The sequence below is a fragment of the Ammospiza nelsoni genome, chromosome 2 (assembly GCF_027579445.1).
Source record: "Ammospiza nelsoni isolate bAmmNel1 chromosome 2, bAmmNel1.pri, whole genome shotgun sequence".
In the NCBI taxonomy this organism is placed as follows: Eukaryota; Metazoa; Chordata; class Aves; order Passeriformes; family Passerellidae; genus Ammospiza; species Ammospiza nelsoni.
This window is the reverse complement of record NC_080634.1, coordinates 9725537-9746811: the sequence shown is the minus strand read 5'-3', so window position 1 is coordinate 9746811 and position 21275 is coordinate 9725537. Positions and strand designations below refer to the sequence as shown.

Genomic DNA, 21275 nt, shown 5'->3' with positions numbered 1-21275 from the left:
CAACCGTAACATTTGTGTGCTTCACAAATAATACTGAATTTAACATCACAATGATAAAAATGTGTCATTATCCTAACTTTACACATAGAGAGGTGAGGTGCAGAGATAGTTATTGCTGATGAGACACATGGAGGCAGATATGCTCACTGTTATCAAATGGCTAATTTTAAGCCTTGAGCATGATTTATTTTTACTTTTATTAAAACATTTCACATTGCAAGAGCGTATTCTGTACTCCAAGAGCTTTTTTAGCTGACCTCAGCTATGGGTCAGCACTTCTAGCCTCAGTGGGCATTAAACTGAAAGTTTCATTAGTGACCAGATATGAAATGTTTCCCAGCATTATAAAGAAGCCCTGTGGCACAAGCAGGAATAAAAAAATCAGTCCTTCAACATGGCAGAAGAATTGCTGCTTTGAAATCCTTACTGCCTTTTTGGAGGCTAGCAGGCAGAAGGATAATTTATTTACCTCTGTTTTTTTAATTTGATGTAGATTTTAAATGAATGTACTTCACTGGAAGCTTCAGGAGTCAGGTCCAGATTATCATCCCCATTTGCCTTGTTCCTATAGGATACTAAATGCTAGTGCAGTTTGAATTTCCAGAGATTCCTCTGAGTCTGTGCCAGGGAGCTCAGCACAGCATGCAAGCTACTCTGCCCAGCTGGAGAATTGCTGTGGGTATTGCAGTGGGAGCAGAGGATTCCTTGGGATATTTTGGGATAAAAATTTGCATGCTACACAGTATATTGCAAAATGTATTTAGGGTGCAGATTAGCAGGTTTGCTTGAAAGGAGTTTATATCTGCAGCAGAAGCTGCATTGTGAGTTTCTTGCCTTTGTTTTAACAACCTAATAGCCATTGAACCTGTCTGGTGTTCAGCTGTGGCATGTGCAGGGAAAATGAGCTTCCTGCTCTGCAGAAATGGTTTTGTAGATGCCTCCTGCACCATGGGCTCTTAAAGGGGGTGAGAAGGAGCACACGGGACAAATTCTGCTGGTGGATCACGTTAGGTCAGTGCTGAGCACCACCCACCCAGGATCTGCCCTATATCTATATCTATATTTATATCTATATCTATATCTATATCTGATAACAGTGGTCTCTTGAGGTTTGATTTAGTGCTGATCCAAGAGCATCTGCATGTTCTCCATTTTTCTTTGAGGGAGCAAATGTGTCTTTATATCAGCAACAGTTGCAGATCTTTTGAGTTGATATCACCCACTAGAAATATTCTCTGCTCCCAGCATTCAACCCAGAGAATTCCTGCAATTGCTGAAGTCATGCTGAGTAATTTGTGTAAGGAAATGGCAACCATTTACGTTCTTTATCCTTTCATCAAGCCAGAGTGCATGTTTCTGCAGCTCTGCCTGCGTGTGAGTGTGTGCCAAACTTGGAGTTGCATAGCTGAATTAATGTCTTTAATCATATAAGGATATTTTTAGTAGTCTGCTCGTGGCATGACACATCATTACCACAGAAATGGAGAAAATTGTGAAGTCACTGTCACTTTGTATTATATATGACTGTGTAACTGTAGATAAACATACACATATGTATGCACGTGTGTCTATGTATATGTGAAATGCACCTGTCCTACCTCTCACAAATATTTCTGGTTAACCCATGTAATTATCCAAGAGTAATTTTTTTATTAGTTTTGAAACTCTGAACAAAATCTAAAAATCCACCTTTCTCAGTAGGTAAAGTGCCCTCTGAGTAGCTTCCCAACATTTTGACCCTATAGAAGGCCCTGTTCATACAGACTAGGTTTATTTGGGTATGAGAGATAGCTTTGTATCCTCTCCTTGATACTGAATGTGACTGAATGTTTATAGAAAACATAAAAATGTCTAATATTTTCTTTTGTCAGTACCCTCTCAGACTCTGAATGATGAAATCACTGTCAATAATCTGCTATTTGGGCAGATCACTCTGCCCTGCTGTAATCAAGTTACTAATTGAAAGCTCTGTGAGATTCAAGGAAGCCTCAAATAAAGCTAGTTTATAGCACCCATAAATGTGACAGCCTTGTGGTACTGCTGCATTCTGCTTTCATATTCCTTCTATTGTTTAGTCTTTCAATTTAAGATCTTAGAGGTCTGGGAGGAAAAGATGTGTAGGGACAATTTGTCTGGGAGTATACACAAAAGTATGAGGAACTGAAAATTGGTATTCTTTAGATTTTATCTTCTCAGGGAGTTGGGGGGTGGGCTTCTGTTTGTGCCATGCTGTACAAAATTCTTTCCACTCTGTGTTGTAGCAACACCATGCTACTGTTCAGTCAGGTCAGTTCTGAATTTTCAGTTTTCTCCACTAGGCAGCAGTCAATAAAGCTTAAAAATAGAGCAAAGACAAAATGGAAAGTTACAACAAAGTTATGCCGTCTTTCAGTATAGCTTCTAACTAAGAAGTATAGCAAGAATCAAACTCAGTGTTTGATTATTAAACAGCATAATCTTATATTGTAATTTAGGTTAAAAATCTCTATTGCAAAGTGGATAAAAGCATTATTTTTGCTGAATTTTGTAGTAAATGTGAGGGTCATAAAGTCTTTATATCCATAAAACATTTAGTTAATCAAAGTCAAACATGGATAAAAACAGTTTACTCTGATTTACAGACTCCCTTCATCTGGAAACAGCTGCTTAATGTTCTTTTTAAAAACACAGCTTGATTCTTTTGGTATTAACAAGCTATTATTGTGAGTTATATCCCTCTTTCAGTGCATAAATTCACTTAAAGTGAATGCAGAGAAGTTTATAAAATGCAAGCTTAATGTTGTTGTAACATATGTTGCAAGGTTTTTAACAGTGACAGTTTTGATGAAAGACATTTCTGCCTTGCTTTCATAAATAAAGCTTTCTTCTTGCTTGCCTTGCTTTTTAATGTCTAAGAATCTGTGTCCCCTCTGAATGCCTCAATAAACTGTAACAAGATTATCGGAGGAGCATAATAGAGCATGGTTTGTGTTTTCAGCCTTAAATTCATTTATTCTTAAGAGAAGTCAAACAAATGTTTCTCTAATTCTGGAATATCTTTGAGCAAGCAAATTGACAAGAACATAAGAAATACACTACTTGTTGAGTCTAAGTTATAATACAGAATTACCAAACAGCCTGCTCTGTGGTCTTGTTATTTGTGCTGCACTTTCTTTGCTCCTTATTTGGCAGCTACAGAAGCAGTTTGGTTTGCTTTACTTTTAGCAATCAAATTGGTTTTGATTTTTTGGTGTTTTTTTCTCAGGAAAATTTATGCAAGAATCATAATGCCTTGATTTTTGGCTTTTTTTTTTTTTGAAGATAAATAGATGCATGCAACCTCTCCAAGATAAAACACATAGAAAGCTTTTCTTCAAATAAAAATCCTATTTATAGGATAACATTGTTAAACTTCCATGGTCCACTCTTGAATTCTGCTTGCCTAGCAACAAATAAAATACAAACCAAAACAAACATTCCATCTCCATCTGATGGCCTCACAACCCCTGGATGCAAAGGGGCTGCACAGGCTGTGAACACAAGAAACAGCACATGTCTTTGGAAGTTGTTTTCTCTGCATCTGTCTTATGTTTATTTTAATTTGCTGTGCATTTCATGAGCTGTGAGCCAAGTAATGGACTAATTGTAAGCATGTAGGATATCTTCAAAGACTTGTCCTTTTCTGAAAGAATTTGTTTTTCTTTTCTTCTCCTATTTCAGCACATCAGTAGCCAAGATGTGCTTAGTAAGTTTACATGCAGCAAGCCTTATGCCAGAGTTTTCTTTTCATGATTTATTGCAGGGGTGGGGGCCTTGTTTTATGATTTAAGGTGGTATTTGTCATGATGTATAGAGCTGGAAAAAACAAAGCAGAAAGAAACATTCTGTAACCAGTAATGTGAGACAAATACTCTTTGTAGACAATTAATCAACAGCGACTTACAAGATGTTGTGGGAACCCAGAACATCCCTCTGGCTGTCCAGGATGGCCAAGACCCCTGCCAGGGGGCTCAGAAGCCCTGGCACAGAGCCCAAGACCCCTGTGGTTTTGATTATGACCCGTGGAGCAAATTACCAACCTTATATGAAGATCAGCAAGCCACAACAGTTTAGGTAGAATAATAGTGAAGTTATCACGGGGTGGAAAAGTAGAATTTTGGGGTTTTTGGTATGGGGGTTCAGGAGGCAAGATGGAGGAACTGGGTGTGTCCAGCCTTTCTCCTTTTTCTTGGCCTCCATCTTCTGCTGTGATGGTGGCACTTACAGATTGGTCTAGAGTAGAAGCTCACTGTCTAACATAGGTGATAGGTATTGGAAAGCAATTGTAAACATTGTTTTAGTATAAGGACATAACACCTCCCCCGGGGCAGAGTGCCTGGAACTGTCCTGCTGGATGGACCTTGGCATGGCAGGAGAAAATTTTTTATAGATAAGACTCAATAAACAACCTTGAGACCAAGAACTGAAGAGCTTTGACTCCTTCTTCAAGCCCTCATGCTGGGCAAAGAGACTTTTAACAATCTCAGGGTCGCAGCGACCACCATAAGATCCCGAGAAGAATGCAGTTAGAGTAATAAATTCAGCATTGTAACTGTGAATTTTCTCTTTTTGATGAGGGAAGAATTGTTCTAGGCAACTGTTTGTTTTCTTTTTGCGCAGTTTGTTGTGGTTTTTTATGACGGTGTTCGCAGGGGTTCTTGGATAAGGAAAGAGATGAGGATCTGACTCCATGTTTCAGAAGGCTTGATTTATTATTTTATGATATATATTACATTAAAACTATACTAAAAGAATAGAAGAAAGGATTTCATCAGAAGGCTAGCTAAGAATAGAATAAGAAAGAATGATAACAAAGGTTTGTGGCTCAGCTCTCTGTCCGAGCCAGCTGACTGTAATTGGCCATTAATTACAAACATCCAACCTGGGCCAATCACAGACCCACCTGTTGCATTCCACAGCTGCAGATAATCAATGTTTCCATTTTGTTGCTGAGGCCTCCCAGCTTCTCAGGAGGAAAAATCCTAAGGAAAGGATTTTCCATAAAAGATGTCTGCGACAGGTTTTTATTTGTTTCTTTGTTTACTTTGGTGTGGTTATTGATGTGTTATTTGCTGTCGTTGCCAGGTGGACCGGCAGTCCCAGTTTATCCAGGGCTACCGCGTGCTGTACCGCCAGACCTCGGGCCTGCCCGCCCCGGCCACGTGGCAGAACCTGGAGGTGAAGGTGCCCACCGAGCGCAGCGCCGTCCTCGTCAGCCTCAAAAAGGGGGTCACCTATGAGATCAAGGTGCGCCCTTACTTCAATGAGTTCCAGGGCATGGACAGTGAATCCAAGTCTGCTCGTACCACTGAGGAAGGTTGGTAAAAGGGGCACCCCTTGGGTGATTAAATTAGCTACTTCCACAAGAAAATTAAGACATTCAGTAGGTGCATTTCTACAGATATTTCCCTTAATTCCTCATATTATCTTTGCAATTATATTGGTGTTCATGTATTCAAAAAAAAGCAATGAGCTTTCATAGCTGGCACTGGAGGTTTTTCTGTGCATGCATGTGTTCATCTCTGTTTCCTCCCCATGATTTCTGTTTGTTACATACTGAGGTGATGTTAAAATTTGATGTAATATTCAACTTTGTGCTGTAAATATCCCCTGAGAAAGCACTGTGCTGGTCTTATATTCTTCTAGCTGATACATCCTTCTAAGGTGCAGGTGGCTTTTGGTCTTCCAAAAAGTGTTCACTGCAGCCCTTCTTTTGTAACCACTGCTGTTGCAATGAAAGACCTTGGTCTGCACTTTGAGAATAAAATAAATGCAAGCTCTCACAGATGAGTGTTTGATACTAAGCACATCCTTCTGAATGGGTAATAATGTAGATGAACAGTTGGCTGGGAAACGAGGAGTAGTGAAGGACATGTATTTAACTAGTCTGGAGAAACTCCAGTCTCAAGGGCACAGCACTTCACAGTTTCTGTTAGCACAGTGTTCATGAAATTGCCCTGTTCAGTACTGCAGAGGATTCCCCTGAGCACCTTTGAAGCCTCTTTGAAACAGTCAGGATTCAGACAGAGTGAACAGTTTATACTTCTGAAATGCTCAAGCTTTTATATCTATAGCATTTAGCCTTGTGTATAGTTGTGCTAAAGCATGTGCACTCCAGGGCTGCTGGGTTTTTGTTTTTTTTTGAAAAGTAAAGACACTGGGGTGAGATGTAAGTAAGTTTAATCATTTGCTGTTAGAAACCCACCTTTCTACCCATGTAATGCAGTCTTTGCCTGATGAATCTCTCCTGGAAAAGTAGGATGGTCCTGACAGTGAGGGTTCATCTTCTCTCTGTGTCACTGATTTTTTGATTTTTTTTTTTAAACATGAGAAAGAAATACTGGTGAAGTTTTAAGATGTTCATATGGTTTCAATGGGTTTTGAGTGCACTCTTTCCTTCCTATTGAAAGTGCATCTTAATCATTTACAGTGGTCTCCTGAGGTTTAATTTAGTGCTGATTGCCAAGTACTCTTTAATTCTGGAACAGACTTGCTTATTACTCACTTTTCTCTTTGATTTGTTATGAATATTACCCAACATGTAAGTAAAACTGAAGATAACTTGGATGCACTTTGCACTTTGTGGATGAGGAAATTCAGTGTCCTGCAACATGTAGAAGAGTGTGCAGGAAGGCAGTTTTCAAGTCTGATTTGGAATTTGGAAATTTATGGTCCCCAGTTCTTTGATCAAACTATAAAACCTATATCAGTTGGTGAAGAATACGTTTACAGCCCTCTGAACAAAGATTTTTTTTAATTAAAATGAAAATTTTTTAAATATTTAAAAATATTTCTACAGATTTTCCTCTTGTCTAATTTCAGTTGATTTTTAGTGTTTATTTAGATCATCTAACTGTTTCTTGCTAAAGGTAAATTAAGAACTAATGAAAAAGAGAGAAGGTCTTATACCTCCTGTCTATTTCTATAAAATACTTGAGGAATGACATTCTGTTTCATAAACCTTAGCTCCCAGCAGAGCCTGTCAGGTAATTTCCTACCTTAAAGGACACTTTGTTCATGTGGAATAGCTTTCCAGATAGTGAAGATTTAAAAAAAAAATTCCTGCCTGCAGATATGTATAACTCACAGCCTAGGATCTGCTTTGTAGATTAATATAACCTTCAAGGAGTCTGTTTACAAGAATCTCCTCTGAAAAAATGTCAGCACAGGATCTGTAATATTATCACCACAAAAATGTCAGCTCCTGTGACAAAATTCTTCCTCTTCCTTGGGTGATAAAATTAGGTACTTCCATGAGAAAATTAAGACATTCAGTAGATGTAGTTCTACAGATATTTCCCTTAATTCCTCATATTATCTTTGCAATTATATTGGTGTTCTTATATTCAAAAATAGTATCAACTAAAGGTTTAATGAGAGTGGTTTGTGCCCCTTCCACTGAAGAAAAATGGCAGTCTGTTTAAAGGTGCTCTGTTGCCTGTCATTCCATTTCAAAAATGAGCTATTCTTAGACTTGACTTTTAAAAAATGCTAGCTATTCTATTTTTAGAAAATAATTTGTAAAGTGATATGAGTGTTGGAAGTTTTCTTTGCAACATCAAAGCAAAGTATCCCTAGTAAAGGCAAAGTACAACGGAAAGCTAGTGGCAACTTTCTGCTGGATTGGATTTTATGTGCAATGTAACTTCTGAGGCCTACCTCTAAAAATCAATTTTGCTGCAGTTAGACTTTTCCTCTAGATCAGACATTTGTAACAGTTCAGTATCCATCCATCTCCTGCCTCTTTGGCCTTGTGAAGGTAACAAATGGAATTCTGTTTGGCTGCGTCTGGAAAAGATGAGCAGCGATTTGGGTTCTTTCATATCTGTAAGAAGAAGCTGAGCACTGGAATAATTGACCTGTCAAGAAGCAGGCAAGGTGTTCTCCACAAGCCAGCAGCAAGGGAAATGAGAAAACGGTTTTAAAAATGTTATTTTTCAATGTGATCTGTTTAATAACTGCAGCAGTGTCAGACGAGTGGCTTAATTTATATCACGGTGCCAGCTTACAGAGTGATTTTATCAGAGAGAGGAAGCTGAACTGCTACATTCTAACATGTTTACATACATACAGTGGGAGCTAAATCAAAGATTTTATTTTATAATTTTCACTATTTCTTTCATAGTTTCTCTAGAGACAGATAATTTTTTTTTTCTCAGTTGCATCCACTGTTAAATGTCCTTTGGAATAACATTATGGAGTAGTACTTGCCCTGCATCTTGTTTGTCACCACAAAAATATGACAGGAATGGAAGTCCCCTTAGCTTTTATCAGCTGCTCTCTGTCAGATGCTGCTCACTTTAATGCAACTCTTAAAATGATATTTCCACAGCTGCATTCATTAGCTGCAATTTTAATTTTACTTTAAATTTATCCTATGTCCTCAAAAAACCTCAAAAACACCAACACACCCTGGTAGAATATTAACTAGAATGTTCATGCAGTTTAAATGTAAAGACAAATGAATACAGTATGGGGTTTTTTTAAAATTTTAGAGTATGCTATTCATTTTACATTTCTTTTGCATTCACACTCCCTTTTCCCCCCAGGTATGCATATATAAGACGTATTTCTGAATGCCCTTTTTGTTTTAGTAGGGAAAGTAAATATGTTTGAGGGAGTTGTTCCATTGTACTTAAAACCAGAAAGAGTTATGCAGTGTTAAGCTTTGCCATTTTTATGATTATTATTTTCACGTAAAATAGTCTAATTAATATCACACCCATACGTTTATTCACGGTTTTATTGTTATTGAATAACTTGAAGACTTTTAAAATGCTAATTTTTCACTGTGTGGCAAATTATTTCACTTGCCATAAAATACACAATGCAACTATTTATTTCACCAATTCTATGCTTTGCACGATTGCAAGGAAGTAGCCCAAGGCAACCTTTCCATGCTTCACTCAAGCTGGCTGAGAGTCAAATTGTCCACAATTCAGCTCCATTTCTCCCCTCCAGTTCCCTGTTTCTCTGCACCAGGCAAGGTCACAAGGACTCTACCAAGCATTATTAGCTTTGCAGCTGAACCAGCATCTGAAAATGTAGTTGTCGAAATGTGAAGCCTCCCAGGACTGTAATATGTGTTTCATTTTTCATCTAAAATATTTTTATTTCTGCTGTAATCCTGTGTGGTTCCTTGTCCTCACCTCTGATACCTTAGTTTGAAGTTGTGTGATTCCTGCAGCAGAGCACTCCAATTTTTCAGGGTTATCAGGGTAAAGGTTTGAGCTCGGCTCCATGAGCCTGTGCCAGGTCAAGTGCTGAGGAGCTTCCAACGTGGGAACACAGCCAGCCTCAAAGAAGCTGTGGAGAACAATAGAAATATCTGAATTGGCTCAGGAGGCTTGAACACTTCTGATATCTGTAGCTGTGCTTCTTTGTGTTAAACATGCCAGACTTTAATACAAAGGATGCCAGGGACTCTTGGCTTTTCTGGGAAGCATGGTCCAAGGATGGCCATGGATATCTGTTAAAGATAAGACTAGAGTTCTTTTGCCATAAAGTTTAGCAGTGAAGAAGTCACTCTGGCCAGGGGGCTGGAACCAGGTAGCCTTGACACATGATATGAGATACCCCAAACCACATTGTTATCTAGGGTTGAAGTTGGGACAGGAGAGTAATAAATATTTTAGGTTCTGGTATGATGTCTACCATAAGTTTTTAAAATCAGCTTTCATATTTCATATTAAATATTTTAAGATCAGAGTAAAAGCAGTGAAAAATATGTGGAAGAAAAATTCCACAAGTATTTATTAAAGACAAAGATACCTCCCTAGAACAGAAGGTGTCTAAGCAATAGCCTCCTGTGAAGTGGAAAATTGTCCTGGAGAGGAATCACTTTATTAGAACTTTATTAGTTCTCACTTTTCTGGCCTCTTTCTATTAGTTTCATTGAAGACTGGGTAGGTGGACTGGGAGAGATGGAATAAATAAATTCTAGGACCTGTTCCAAGCAGCTGCTATCCATCAGCTCTTCCCCCCAGGGACTATACCTTAATATAATACAGCCAACCTCGGTGGCCTCGCTTGCCACTGTGGTGGAGTTTCAACACTTGCCTGGGAGCAAGGGAAGGATGAGGGGGGCTGCAAGAAGTTTTAGGTGGCTGAGCAGAGCCATATTGACAGTCCTCTGTCCTGGCAGCCACAGCCACGCTAGGAGAGCCCAGGATGGATATGGTAGATGCTCACAGAGGAGAGCTTTCCATAGCAGAGCTCCTGCACCACTTCCCTGAGCCAACAGAAGCACCCTGCTGCTGGTGTAGCTGCAAGAGGGGCTTTGTCAGCATAGCTGTGGTCACTAATAACTATGTTTTTAATTTTTTTTGGCGTTTCTAGACAACAAGCAGGGCTGGCAAGCAAAGCAGTTGTCTTGTAAAATTGGCCTCGATGTGCAGTGACCAGCCAAACAGCTGTGAATGGTTGAACTGAACATGACTCTGAAGAGAAAGCAATTTGCCTGGGGGCAGAAAAGGACAGAAGTATATATGTGACCTAACTTAGCACCTGCTCTATTCACTGGTTTTTGATGTAAAGCCATGAACATTTTAAGCCTTTTCCAGTTCGGACATGCAGTTCTATGTTTAAACCTGGCATTGTCTTCCTGGAGAGCAAACAAAAAAGGATAATTAAATGTTGGCTGCTCACATCATTATTAGACCATGTAAAAATAGAAAAACCAAGCATCTTTCAGGCCAGGTGAAGCAGCCTCAAATGTGACTTAGTTGATACATCCATAGTTATTCATGGATATTATGGAAAACAAAAGCAAATGTGAGAGCAATTCCAATGCAAACTTTAAAAAAAATGCCAAATATGAATAAATGTGGAGTGATTTGTATTGATTCTCCATTGCCACAAATTACACATTGTCATTCATCCCTGTGCTTCTCTTCAGAAGGGCATTTTTCAGCATTGTCAGTGCCTGACAAAAGTGCATCCCTAGGAGTGTGAGTTTTCTATACTGCCTGCTTGATCTTGCACTGCTTCAGCAAAATACATGTCCTAGCAAATGGATTAATGCTTTGCTTCTGTTTGCTCCCTCTCCTTGGTGTAGCTCCAAGTGCTCCTCCTCAGTCTGTCACTGTCCTGACAGTTGGAAATCACAACAGCACAAGCATCAGCATCTCGTGGGATCCTCCCCCTCCAGATCACCAAAACGGAGTCATCCAGGAGTACAAGGTACACACCATGGCTGATGGGAGGGCTGTGTGTTTAGGGAAACAGCCTGCTTGAATTACAGAACAAAGCACTGTTTATGGGATTTAGAGTCTGACAGCATTTACAGCTGCCCATGTAATTATATGGAGAAAGAGGACTGACTGCTTATGGATTTCTTTATTATTATTACTATTTTTATTACTACTGTTATTTTAAAAAGCAAAAACACCATGAGATTGATATGAAAGAGAGCTATAATTTCTAGCCAGTTTACAGTTATTATCCTCCTAGCTTTTCCCTGCTGTGGAACAAGAAGAAGAGGGGATATTTTTTGTAAGGGGCTTCTGCACTCCAAAGGCAGGCAGTGAAGTCCCTGTGTTGGAGTACCTTCAATCTGTCAGCAAAGCTGGCAGGAAAGTTACTTCTTATTTCCTCTGCAAAAATGCTAATCCTAACACTTCAAGGTCAAAATCAAGGACTGTGGTTCTGGGAGAATTAAAGACTTTTTCTAAGTACTATCTCTGTCAATATTCATAACTTAGAGTGCCAGGTTGTTTGCTCTGAAAAACAGGTTGAACACAGCTCATATATCCAAAGCTTGCTTCATGAGAGTTTCTTGCATTGGTACTATTTTCTTCATTTTTGTTGCTATAGTGGCTCAAAATATCCACTCCTTATACATTAAATGTTCTTGTAGTCTGTAATTTCATACTAAGATCACTTTTGCACAAGGATATTTTCACAACATTAAAAAAAATGCACTCTGTTATTCAGGTGGAGAAAACAATTGGGCGAGGTTCAGCCTTGTCACAGCATGGAGCACAGTTTGGTAAATTAACCTTGCTGTGGCTGGCCTATATGCACCAAATGTGAAATGTTTAATTGAAATGGATCACGGCAGCTTTCTTCACAGTCCCACAAAGGGTGGAAGTGGTGACTGCAGCTTGTTTCACTTAAACAGATTTTTTCCCCTGCTGTATCTTGAGGGAGCACAGCATGAAGAAGGGAGAAAGTGCTTGGCTTCTAAATCAGATAAAGGTTCAACCTCTTCCAGCTTTTCACTTGGTCAGAGGGATGCAGTAAATGCTCACAATGTTTATGTGTAGCATAGCACTTCTTTTGTTTTGCTTTTAGTCAATATCAAGATTTATTAATCCCAGGATTTTATTGATCTGATTTACATATCAATTAATAATTATCCTTTGGCTTAATTAATCTTGATCCTGACTCCAGTATAAGTCAATATAAACCATCCAGGGCTTATAGGCAAACGAGTAAAGCACGCTCCTAATCTACAAAACATGTAGATATGGAACAAAGTGGGCTGATGTCCAATAAAAGCCATGTTCCAGGTGAGTGCTCAGGCCTCTGGGCTGTGTATAAAACCAGCTGGAGTCACTGCCTATTACAGCCCTCCTGAGTTAGATGAGCTGGCTGCCTGAGTAGTGAACTGGCTACAGTGAATGGTGCAGGGAGCCTAATATTTGCTTGAGTATTAAATAATTGCTGAAGTTCCACAGTGCATTTTCTAACAAATTGAAAGTAGATCTGTTGATTCTGCTTCAAGCACCAGAATGCCTGTTAATTCATTTATTAATTAAATGCTTTTAATTAAGGGCAGCTCATAGCTACTGTAACCTAAGACCAGGACAGACAAGGAGTGAAGGAATGAATGCAACAGTTACTCACCTTAATACATTCTGGCTGGCAAATAGGATCTCACCTTAGGTTTAGGAAAACAAAATAATTTTTTTTTCTCTTCAAATCTTTCTCAGCATTTCACAGAAAAAAAAGATAAGGTGTGGTAAAACACTGAGCAGGGTCAAAGTAAGTGTAAAGATATTATTGCTGTTGCTTAGATGCATTAGTTTGTCACTGATAGTGGTTCCACCAATAGTGTTTTCTTCTGCTGTTATTTTTATGTAAATGTACCTGTGATACATTTATGCATTGATTTTCTTCTGTGATTGTAGATGCTTTCTTTAGTAATACAGAAGCAGTATTTGCAGATAGCATTAACTGAAGAAACATGCCTAGAAGTTAGTTTCGAAATCTCTTGGGAGAATTCTATAAAAACTGCAAGAGGGAGACATAACACTCTGAACTCATAGACTGTTCTCATCAAAAAATGCCAGTTGTGATTATAGGGTGGATTTTCTGTTTAATTACATAATATTTGAGGGAGAAACTGATGTCTTGATTCCTGAATAATGTAACTAATCACAAAAGCAGCAGTAAATATGAGTCTGTGCTTATTCCATTTCAGAAATTTCAAGTATCCCTCTTGTGCAATGAAAGGAAGTTGAAAAAAATTTTGAAAATTGTTTATTTTTTAGTGCTTTAAGAAGTGTTTCACCCTATGCTCATATTCTTTTGCTATTCAGCAGGAAATTTAGAAGGAAAAAAATGTGGGTTTTTTTACACAAAAGGTTTGATAAACAAGATTTTGATTAATGTATAACACATCTTTGTTACTCGGATGATCTGGTCTGTGCTTGTAAGAAGTGTAAGCACAGAATTTGCACTCCATGGAGAGCCAGAGTCCAGAGAGATATTTTCAAGCAGTCTTTGCAGCTGCCTTGGTCCTGTGCTAATCTGGGATACCTTGCTGAGCTAAATCATCCCAATATCAGCAATTCCTGGACAGTAAGATTGTCAAGAAGTCCCAAATAAGCGATTGCCATGAAATACCTTGATATGTCGTACCTATTTACGATTGTGTGAGTGTGAAGAATTTCATCTCTTTTAACACATCAACTTTTGTCCCAGATCTGGTGCCTAGGTAATGAGACTCGATTTCATATCAACAAAACAGTAGATGCAGCCATTCGGTCTGTAGTAATAGGTGGCCTATATCCAGGTATCCAGTACCGCGTGGAAGTTGCTGCAAGCACCAGTGCAGGTGTGGGAGTAAAAAGTGACCCACAACCCATAATAATAGGTAAGTTATTGTCTGTTCTGTTGTTTTGTTTTGCCTGGGCTTTTTTTGTGGATTTTTTGTTGTTTTTTTTTTTTTCTCTCAGAAATACTTTCATATATCACTTCTGGAAGCGTAAAAATCTGTGGAGGAAAAGACGAGGTTTGGCTAGGGCTGGTTAGTTGCTTTTACATTCCACTGCCTGATGATCTTTTCTTCTCTTCCTGCAGACAGTGAAGGGAAGTATGTTCCCAAGATATATGAGAAAGTGAAACTGATTTAATGTTTTGGGGTTTTTAAAATGAATTTGCCACTTCTGGAGGTTGGCAGACGCGGGGAGCCCAACCTCCCTTTTCCTTCTGTTAAGATGGCTGGAATATTGCCTTACTCATTCCACTATTTACCATTGTTTTCTGAATGTCTAAAGTCAGTGTTTCTCAGGTATCCCAAGACAAGCCTCCTCTGTCAAAGCAAAAGTTGTCTTTAGACCAATTAGAAAGCAAAGGTATCATTATCATTCCAGCCTTTTTACAAGTTGTTTCTTGGTAGTGGTCTCCACGCAGAGCTAATTTCATGACCTGAGGGAAACACAGGTTTTGTTTCTTCTGAAATTTTTCCTGAGTATAAAATATAAAGATGGGAACAATATGGAAGGCTAGAAGTAATTATGTTTAGCAAACCTGAAATGGCTGTGCAAAGCAGAATCTCTTTTTAGTGCACGATACAGGAATTTTGTTGCTTTTATCTGTATGATCTTAGTTCTTACTTAATGGACATTTGTTTGTTTGTTTGCTTGTTTGGGGGACTTCTGTTGTTACTAAATATTTTCTTTCTAGAAAATGTTGTCAATACACTGTCCCAAACATGGACTAGTCTATTATGTGTAGACCCTTGGAAAAGGCCATCTCATTTGCTGAAATGTTTACTGGTATTCAGATTCTCCACTCATCAAAACAGAACCTAGGATACTTCACCTTTGAAGTCTCACTGGAGACAGAAATAAGAGTGGAAGTGAAGGTAGCACTTGGTTTAGAAAAGGCAGCCACAGAAACACCAAAGGGAAAAATAGATATTCAGAAGAGAAAACAAAACATTGATTTTTGAAAATGCAAGAAACCCAGGACCTTTTTTCAAAAATTATTTTACCAAGGGGTCCATCTAACTAGGCAGGAAATACACTGCACTTATTCCAGCAAAACACAGTAAGTGTATTGCATTTCAAGTACATGGGTAGCCTTGTGTCACTTAATGTGTTGTGAGTTATACTTGCACCAAAGGTCTTTGCTGGATGATTCCCAGAATTCTTAGTGATATTTATTTGTTCCTTAAATGATCCCAGAATGTCTGCTTCAATAAGTTTGTTTGGTGACATCTTTGCACATTTGAGAGTCATTTGCATGAAAACTAACAGGGAATAGTTTCTGTTTGGGTTATATTCTGTTGTCAGTTCTGTTTGTCTTTTGGGAGCCTGAAGTTGGGTGTGTTTATTACATATATGGTCTGTATCTCCCTTCTCTTTAGGCCCAATTTTGCTATTGATTATGAATTGCTAGCAGTTATTTCTCAGACTGTAAATTTCCTTGATGAATGTAACAATGTTTAGGTGATACCAATTCTGAAAAACCTGAGTTGGCACCATTCAATGTTTATGGGAATCAAAATCATAAAATATGAAAATTATTTTTAAAGTAAATTTAAAAAAAACTAGTTACATGGATTTAGAATGAGCTAATGAATAAACCTCAAAACATCATAATGAATGGGACAGCATTATTGAGTTATTATAAGAGAGTTCTATATCGTCTGGTGCTTATCTATACCATTTAACAACTTGGAAGCAGAATGAAGAGCTCCAGAAATGCTGAATTATGGAGAGAACAGGTCAGTGTTGCAGGAGAGTTAAGCTGCATTTCTAAGCAGTAAAACTTTTAATAGTCATGAAATACAGAGTACAGTGTATAAAAAGAGGTGTTATTTTTAAATACAGGATTCATACTTCTAAAAATGTTTCAGACCTTTTTTTTCTGAAAATAACTGGTTTTCATGGTGGATAATCAACTACTGACCTCCCAGAGTAATTTTAGATAACAGACCAGTGACAATCCAGAAAGCAAAAAAAGTAGAATAGGTAGCAGTAGGAAGCATATGATTCCTTTAGTTAGAAATTGTCTCACTATTACAGGAATCTTGTGCCCATACTTGAAGCAGGATGTTGAAAAATTTTATGGAAGACTTAAAGAGAATCAAGAATAAAACTTTTCTGATCACTAATGATATGCTAAAAAACATTCACTTGGAAAACCAGAAGTAAAATTGGAATAAGGGCAATGCTGGTTAATGCTATAGCTATTATTTCTCCTCATCAGTTGGCCTGGTCCCTCTTACATTCCATCATTGGCATAATGATATGAGGAACAGCTGCAAACTTTCACAGTAATAGGTACAATCGAATCTGATGTGTCTAATTAATTTTTGGTCCGACAAATTAGTTTTGTTCTTCATTACTCTCCAATGGGAGGAAGACATTATATTTCATTATGGTTTTGTCTTCAGGAACAATGGAGCGTTGCAGGTCGCACACTTCCCTTGTCTATGTTCTAATTAGTTGAACTGACAGCATTGTTACAGAACCACCTGCAGTACATGAAATAGTGCACTGGTACCTTGGATGACATATTTATTACTTCTGCTTAAATATTATATGAAGAAGTACAAGACTAATGCTATTTGTTTCCCCAACCCCCAACAATTATATTAATTTTATCAAAAGTCAGTGGGTAGCATTCATCTGTCTCCATTTATTCTTCCATCATCAAATTCACAAAGCATATGTTATTTTGACATTTAAAGGAATTATTACTTTTGCAGTTGTAATTGCTAGGCACAGAAGGGTAAGAGCAGACAGCCAGGCTGCAAACATTAGAAGGTAATTTGGAGACAGATTGTATCTTCCCCTAGAAGAGAGGCAAAGCCTGCAATCCACTGAAACCTCTTCCCAGGCACTTTGCAGTTTGCTCTCACATCCTCCCTTTTCAAAGGACTGTTTTCTGGTCTTAGAGAAGACAGGATCCTCAGATGTTTTTGGAAGCTTTAGTGAAAAGAACTCATTCTTGAATCCAGGAGCATCTACTCCCAAAGCTGGTGTCACCAGCCCTTCCCTGCCTTGGTAGCACGGCTGTGTCTGAAGCAGTGCCAAGGCTACCTGTTTCCTCACTGTCCCACTACTTTGGCCTCTCCTCCAAAGGTCACAGAAATTAACTGCAAGTTAATGGTAATTAGAGCAACTCCAACTCCCATGCTGATTTCTACTAGAAAATTGATTTTGTGTCTGGAAGAGCATGCCATGGAGAGCCCCTTTCTATTAGTTTTACTGTCAGCCCTTCCTCTTTCAGCGCTGGGGTGCTCCTATGGATTGGTTCCATGGGCAGAAAACAACATGGAAAATCAGATAAAGCAGCCAATGCTGCCTGCTTTCTTTCCTTGCCACAGCTGCTCAGTGAGTTTCATTCTCACTCACTTAATCAGGCCTGGAAGCCATTGGGCCTTTGGCAGTGGCTAGACAAAAGATGCAAGCATGGCAAAGGACAGCTGCAGCTCCCAGAGCCTGATGTTGGTAAAGCTTCCCAGCATGGCCAGTAGAGACTGGTGCATGACACCTGTACTGGTGCACTTCTTGTACATCTGGCAGCATCTTTCTGTGGGACCTGTTCTGCTTGCTGGGAGCCTGTTTTGCTCCTTGCCCAGAGTGACCGAAAGCAAGCCAGGCTCTAGCACAGCTTCCACAGTCTGATTGCCAAAGCAGGCAGCCGTCAGCACTAAATATTGCCGTGGTGCTGAAAGAGAGGAAGCCTATTAAACTCATCAGCAGTGTGATAGCAATGGCATGCAGGACACTGCATTTCTCCCTGATTAACCCAGCCCAGCTCTGGGGGCCTGAAGCTGCATCTTGTCAGGGGCAGTGCTGGGCAGAGTCAGTCCCAGAGGGACCTTCTCAAAGGATCCCCTTCTATAAAACATGGCTCTGTGAAATCTGGGTCACCTGCAAAGAGGTGTCTGTGGAAGTGGGGCTGGAAGTGTCAGACTTCTCAGATCTGCCCCAGCCAGAGACCCTGAGTGCTGCCTTTAGGCTGAAGCCAGCGAGCTGCTCTGCTGGAAGAAGTAAATCTCAGCATTGCTGAATTATAGAAAAGGAATATGTACATTTTCACAGCATGGCTCAGTGATACAATACTTCTAATAATTTCCTCCAAGTGACCATTTCAGTGTTTTACTGCAATGTTCAACTACCTTTATGTGTGTGATAGGCTCTCATAATTGAGAATCATATTGTTTACATCTTCTTTGTCTCAAAAGAGTAGCTACTCCTGCAGCTCTTCAGCGTGCATGCAGGCATCTGGTAATATTGCATAAACATTTCAAGGATTGAGCTGTATAAATGCTTTTACTGGAAATGTTGGATAATCTTTCATGAATTTCAAAACTGCAGATGTGGGCAGTTGATGTAAAATATGCATAGAATAAAATTCAGGGTTTTTTTTAAGAAAAATATGTTCTGCATTTCCTAATTTTAAAAGTAACTATTTCTGACAATTTGAAAGTGCTGGCCCTGGATCTATATGCTTTAGCATTTCCTGGATTTCCATTCAGATTTTTATGAACATTTGTTTTCAAGCTAAATGCCAAGCTTTTTCTTTTCGAAAAGTTCCCTTTTAGAGAAAGAGGGGCAAAAAACCAACAGGAACACTTACTGGAATTTGCAGTTTTCTGCTGTAATATACAATTTAATATCCTATATAGTAATTTTTTGATGCATGTCACTTTAATTGGTACTCCAAGTAATAATTATTTCTTGCAGGTTGATATTAAGAATTTGCATGCATGTTCTAGGTGAAAAAAATAGCATCTGTTGCTGTGATTGTTCAGTGCTTACAGTTAACTGTGTCAAAGATGGTACACTTAGAATTTGTATGAACTGCTTTTCCCTTGAAAGAATTGCTGGAAAATCCATCTTTGCCCCAGTAGAAAGTGCATTTATTTTATTCTTCATTTCAAATTTGGAAGCTAGCATTCAGAGAAAAGAAATGAGTTGAGTAAGAATTTTTGGCCTTCTTCTAATGTAGCATATTTTGTATCTGGATTACTCATTTGGAAAAAGCTACTTATTGATTGCTTGATTTATATTTTTATCAGTTTCCTGTGATCCATTTTCTCATTATTGAATTCTGTCTACAATTATGGAAAAACTAACAAATATGTGTATTGTTAAAAAAAAAGCTCTGGATTGGCATCTGTTAGATTACTTGGGAGTGTGCTATGGGTCTGTCTTTCCAAATATATATCTGCAAAATGGCTATGGATTTACTCTAGAAACACTGAGATTGTGCATTGCTACTTCTTAAAGTTCTTCTGCTGTGGGTAATTCTTTTGAGATCCATTACAATTTTTTAGAAGCCTTTAATTTGTGTGTTTAATTTGTTCCACTGTGCATTGCAGAGTCCAGAATAACCGCATTCTGTTCAATTCCTCTTGTGCAGGAGGTCGTAATGAAGTTGTCATCACTGAAAATAACAACAGCATAACTGAGCAAATCACTGATGTGGTGAAGCAGCCTGCCTTCATAGCTGGCATTGGTGGTGCCTGTTGGGTCATCCTCATGGGTTTCAGCATCTGGCTCTACTGGAGGAGAAAGAAGAGGAAGGGGCTCAGCAATTATGCTGGTAAGAGCAGTGACTTTATTGCCATCTCAGCAGGTGCTAGCAGAAAAAGAACAGGGGCTACTAAACCTACCTAAAAACCACATTGAACTTACAGCAAAAGTGTCCTGGGTGAATTCTGTATGCTTGTTTTAAATGTATGCTGTGAAATTGCTGGTGTATGAGAAGCTTTAAATGCATCGCTCGGTACCACATTCCATCATTATCATAAGGCAGTATTTTTACATCTCCAGCACATCTAGCATCAAAAAAGTACAAAGAGGATTAGCTGCTCCTCTTGCCCCTTGCTCAGAAGGCACTCTGTTGACAGTGCAGCCTCATTTGTGTGTTCAAATATGAGTTAGACTAGACACAAGGAAAGTTAAAGAGTTTTTGTCTTCTTTCCTGTGCATGTCCATGTCTCTGAAGCCATGTGCATGGCAAGTAAATGAAGGTATTTAATCAGTGACTTCATACCTGTAGCTGGAAGAGTGATGTATTAGATAGGGAAATGTTGTCAAAATTTACCTAAGGCAGAAGCCATAAACAGTTTTGTCTCGGAGGCAGAACATCTTCAAATGTTCTCTTTCATTTAATGTTTATTCCAGTTATAAATTAGTTTTCAAAACCTGCATTTTTAAAATTAAATACTCTTGCCAAATGAAATATTTTCATCTTTCCCCAACATTTGTTTTGCATATTATTCTGTTTTCAGGATTCTTATGGATTTTTGGGAAGTCAGGTGATGTGTCATAAAATGGGTTACTCTGAAGCCTAACACACAAAAACCCCAATTTAACACACAAAAACTCCAATTCTTCAAATATTGCAGCAGATTCTCTTGTAGTTCTTATTAACAGTTAAAAAGAGAAAATATTTGCCCAGTTCAAAACAGAACATATTTAATGTTGACATTATATCACATGTAAGTTACACAAGTGCCCTTCTATTTAAAGTCATCAAATGTGAAACCAAGGGCTCAGGTTCCCTAAATGGCTGAGCAACAACTTGCCAAAAACCAACAATCAGCCACAGCCAAATTGTTCCCAGTTCAGCTCTGCCACAGTCAGACTCCTCAGTGTTCTGACTGGGCTCACTAAACCAGCAGGAAACTATTCCATGTTGGTTTTCAATCCTTCCTGCTGCATTTGTTTTCCACTGGCTTTGTGAAAGGACAAGAGGCAGAGCAGTGGAAAGAGAGGAAGGAGAGACCAGTGGCTTTTGGACCTTCTTGGTTTTAGTGGAACCTCACTTTGTGTCACCACATAATCTCTGTTATTCATGGGTTGTGCTTTGTCCCAAGGTGGTTTTTCTTTCTTTCATTTAATAGCAGTAACTTCTACTCTCTGAGAGGTGGGGTGGTTTTCACTGAGAAATTAATATATATCTCAAACACTTATACATGAAATATTGTTCTAGATCCCAAGATTTTTTCATTCTAGAGACAGCTGTGCTGTTGTTTCTCTTAGGAAGTAATCCTACCTAAA

At 38.7% G+C, this 21275-nt stretch overlaps 1 protein-coding gene across 1 annotated transcript in view; it reads left to right on the top strand.

Moving 5' to 3' along the window:
- Nucleotides 1-21275, top strand: part of ROBO2 (roundabout guidance receptor 2) — a 433355-nt gene that overhangs the window by 355737 nt on the left and 56343 nt on the right. The window contains exons 15-18 of the mRNA XM_059493583.1: nt 5104-5335; nt 11075-11199; nt 13948-14119; nt 19630-19812. Of these exons, the coding sequence (XP_059349566.1) occupies nt 5104-5335; nt 11075-11199; nt 13948-14119; nt 19630-19812 (712 nt within the window). The remainder of the gene's footprint in view (nt 1-5103; nt 5336-11074; nt 11200-13947; nt 14120-19629; nt 19813-21275) is intronic.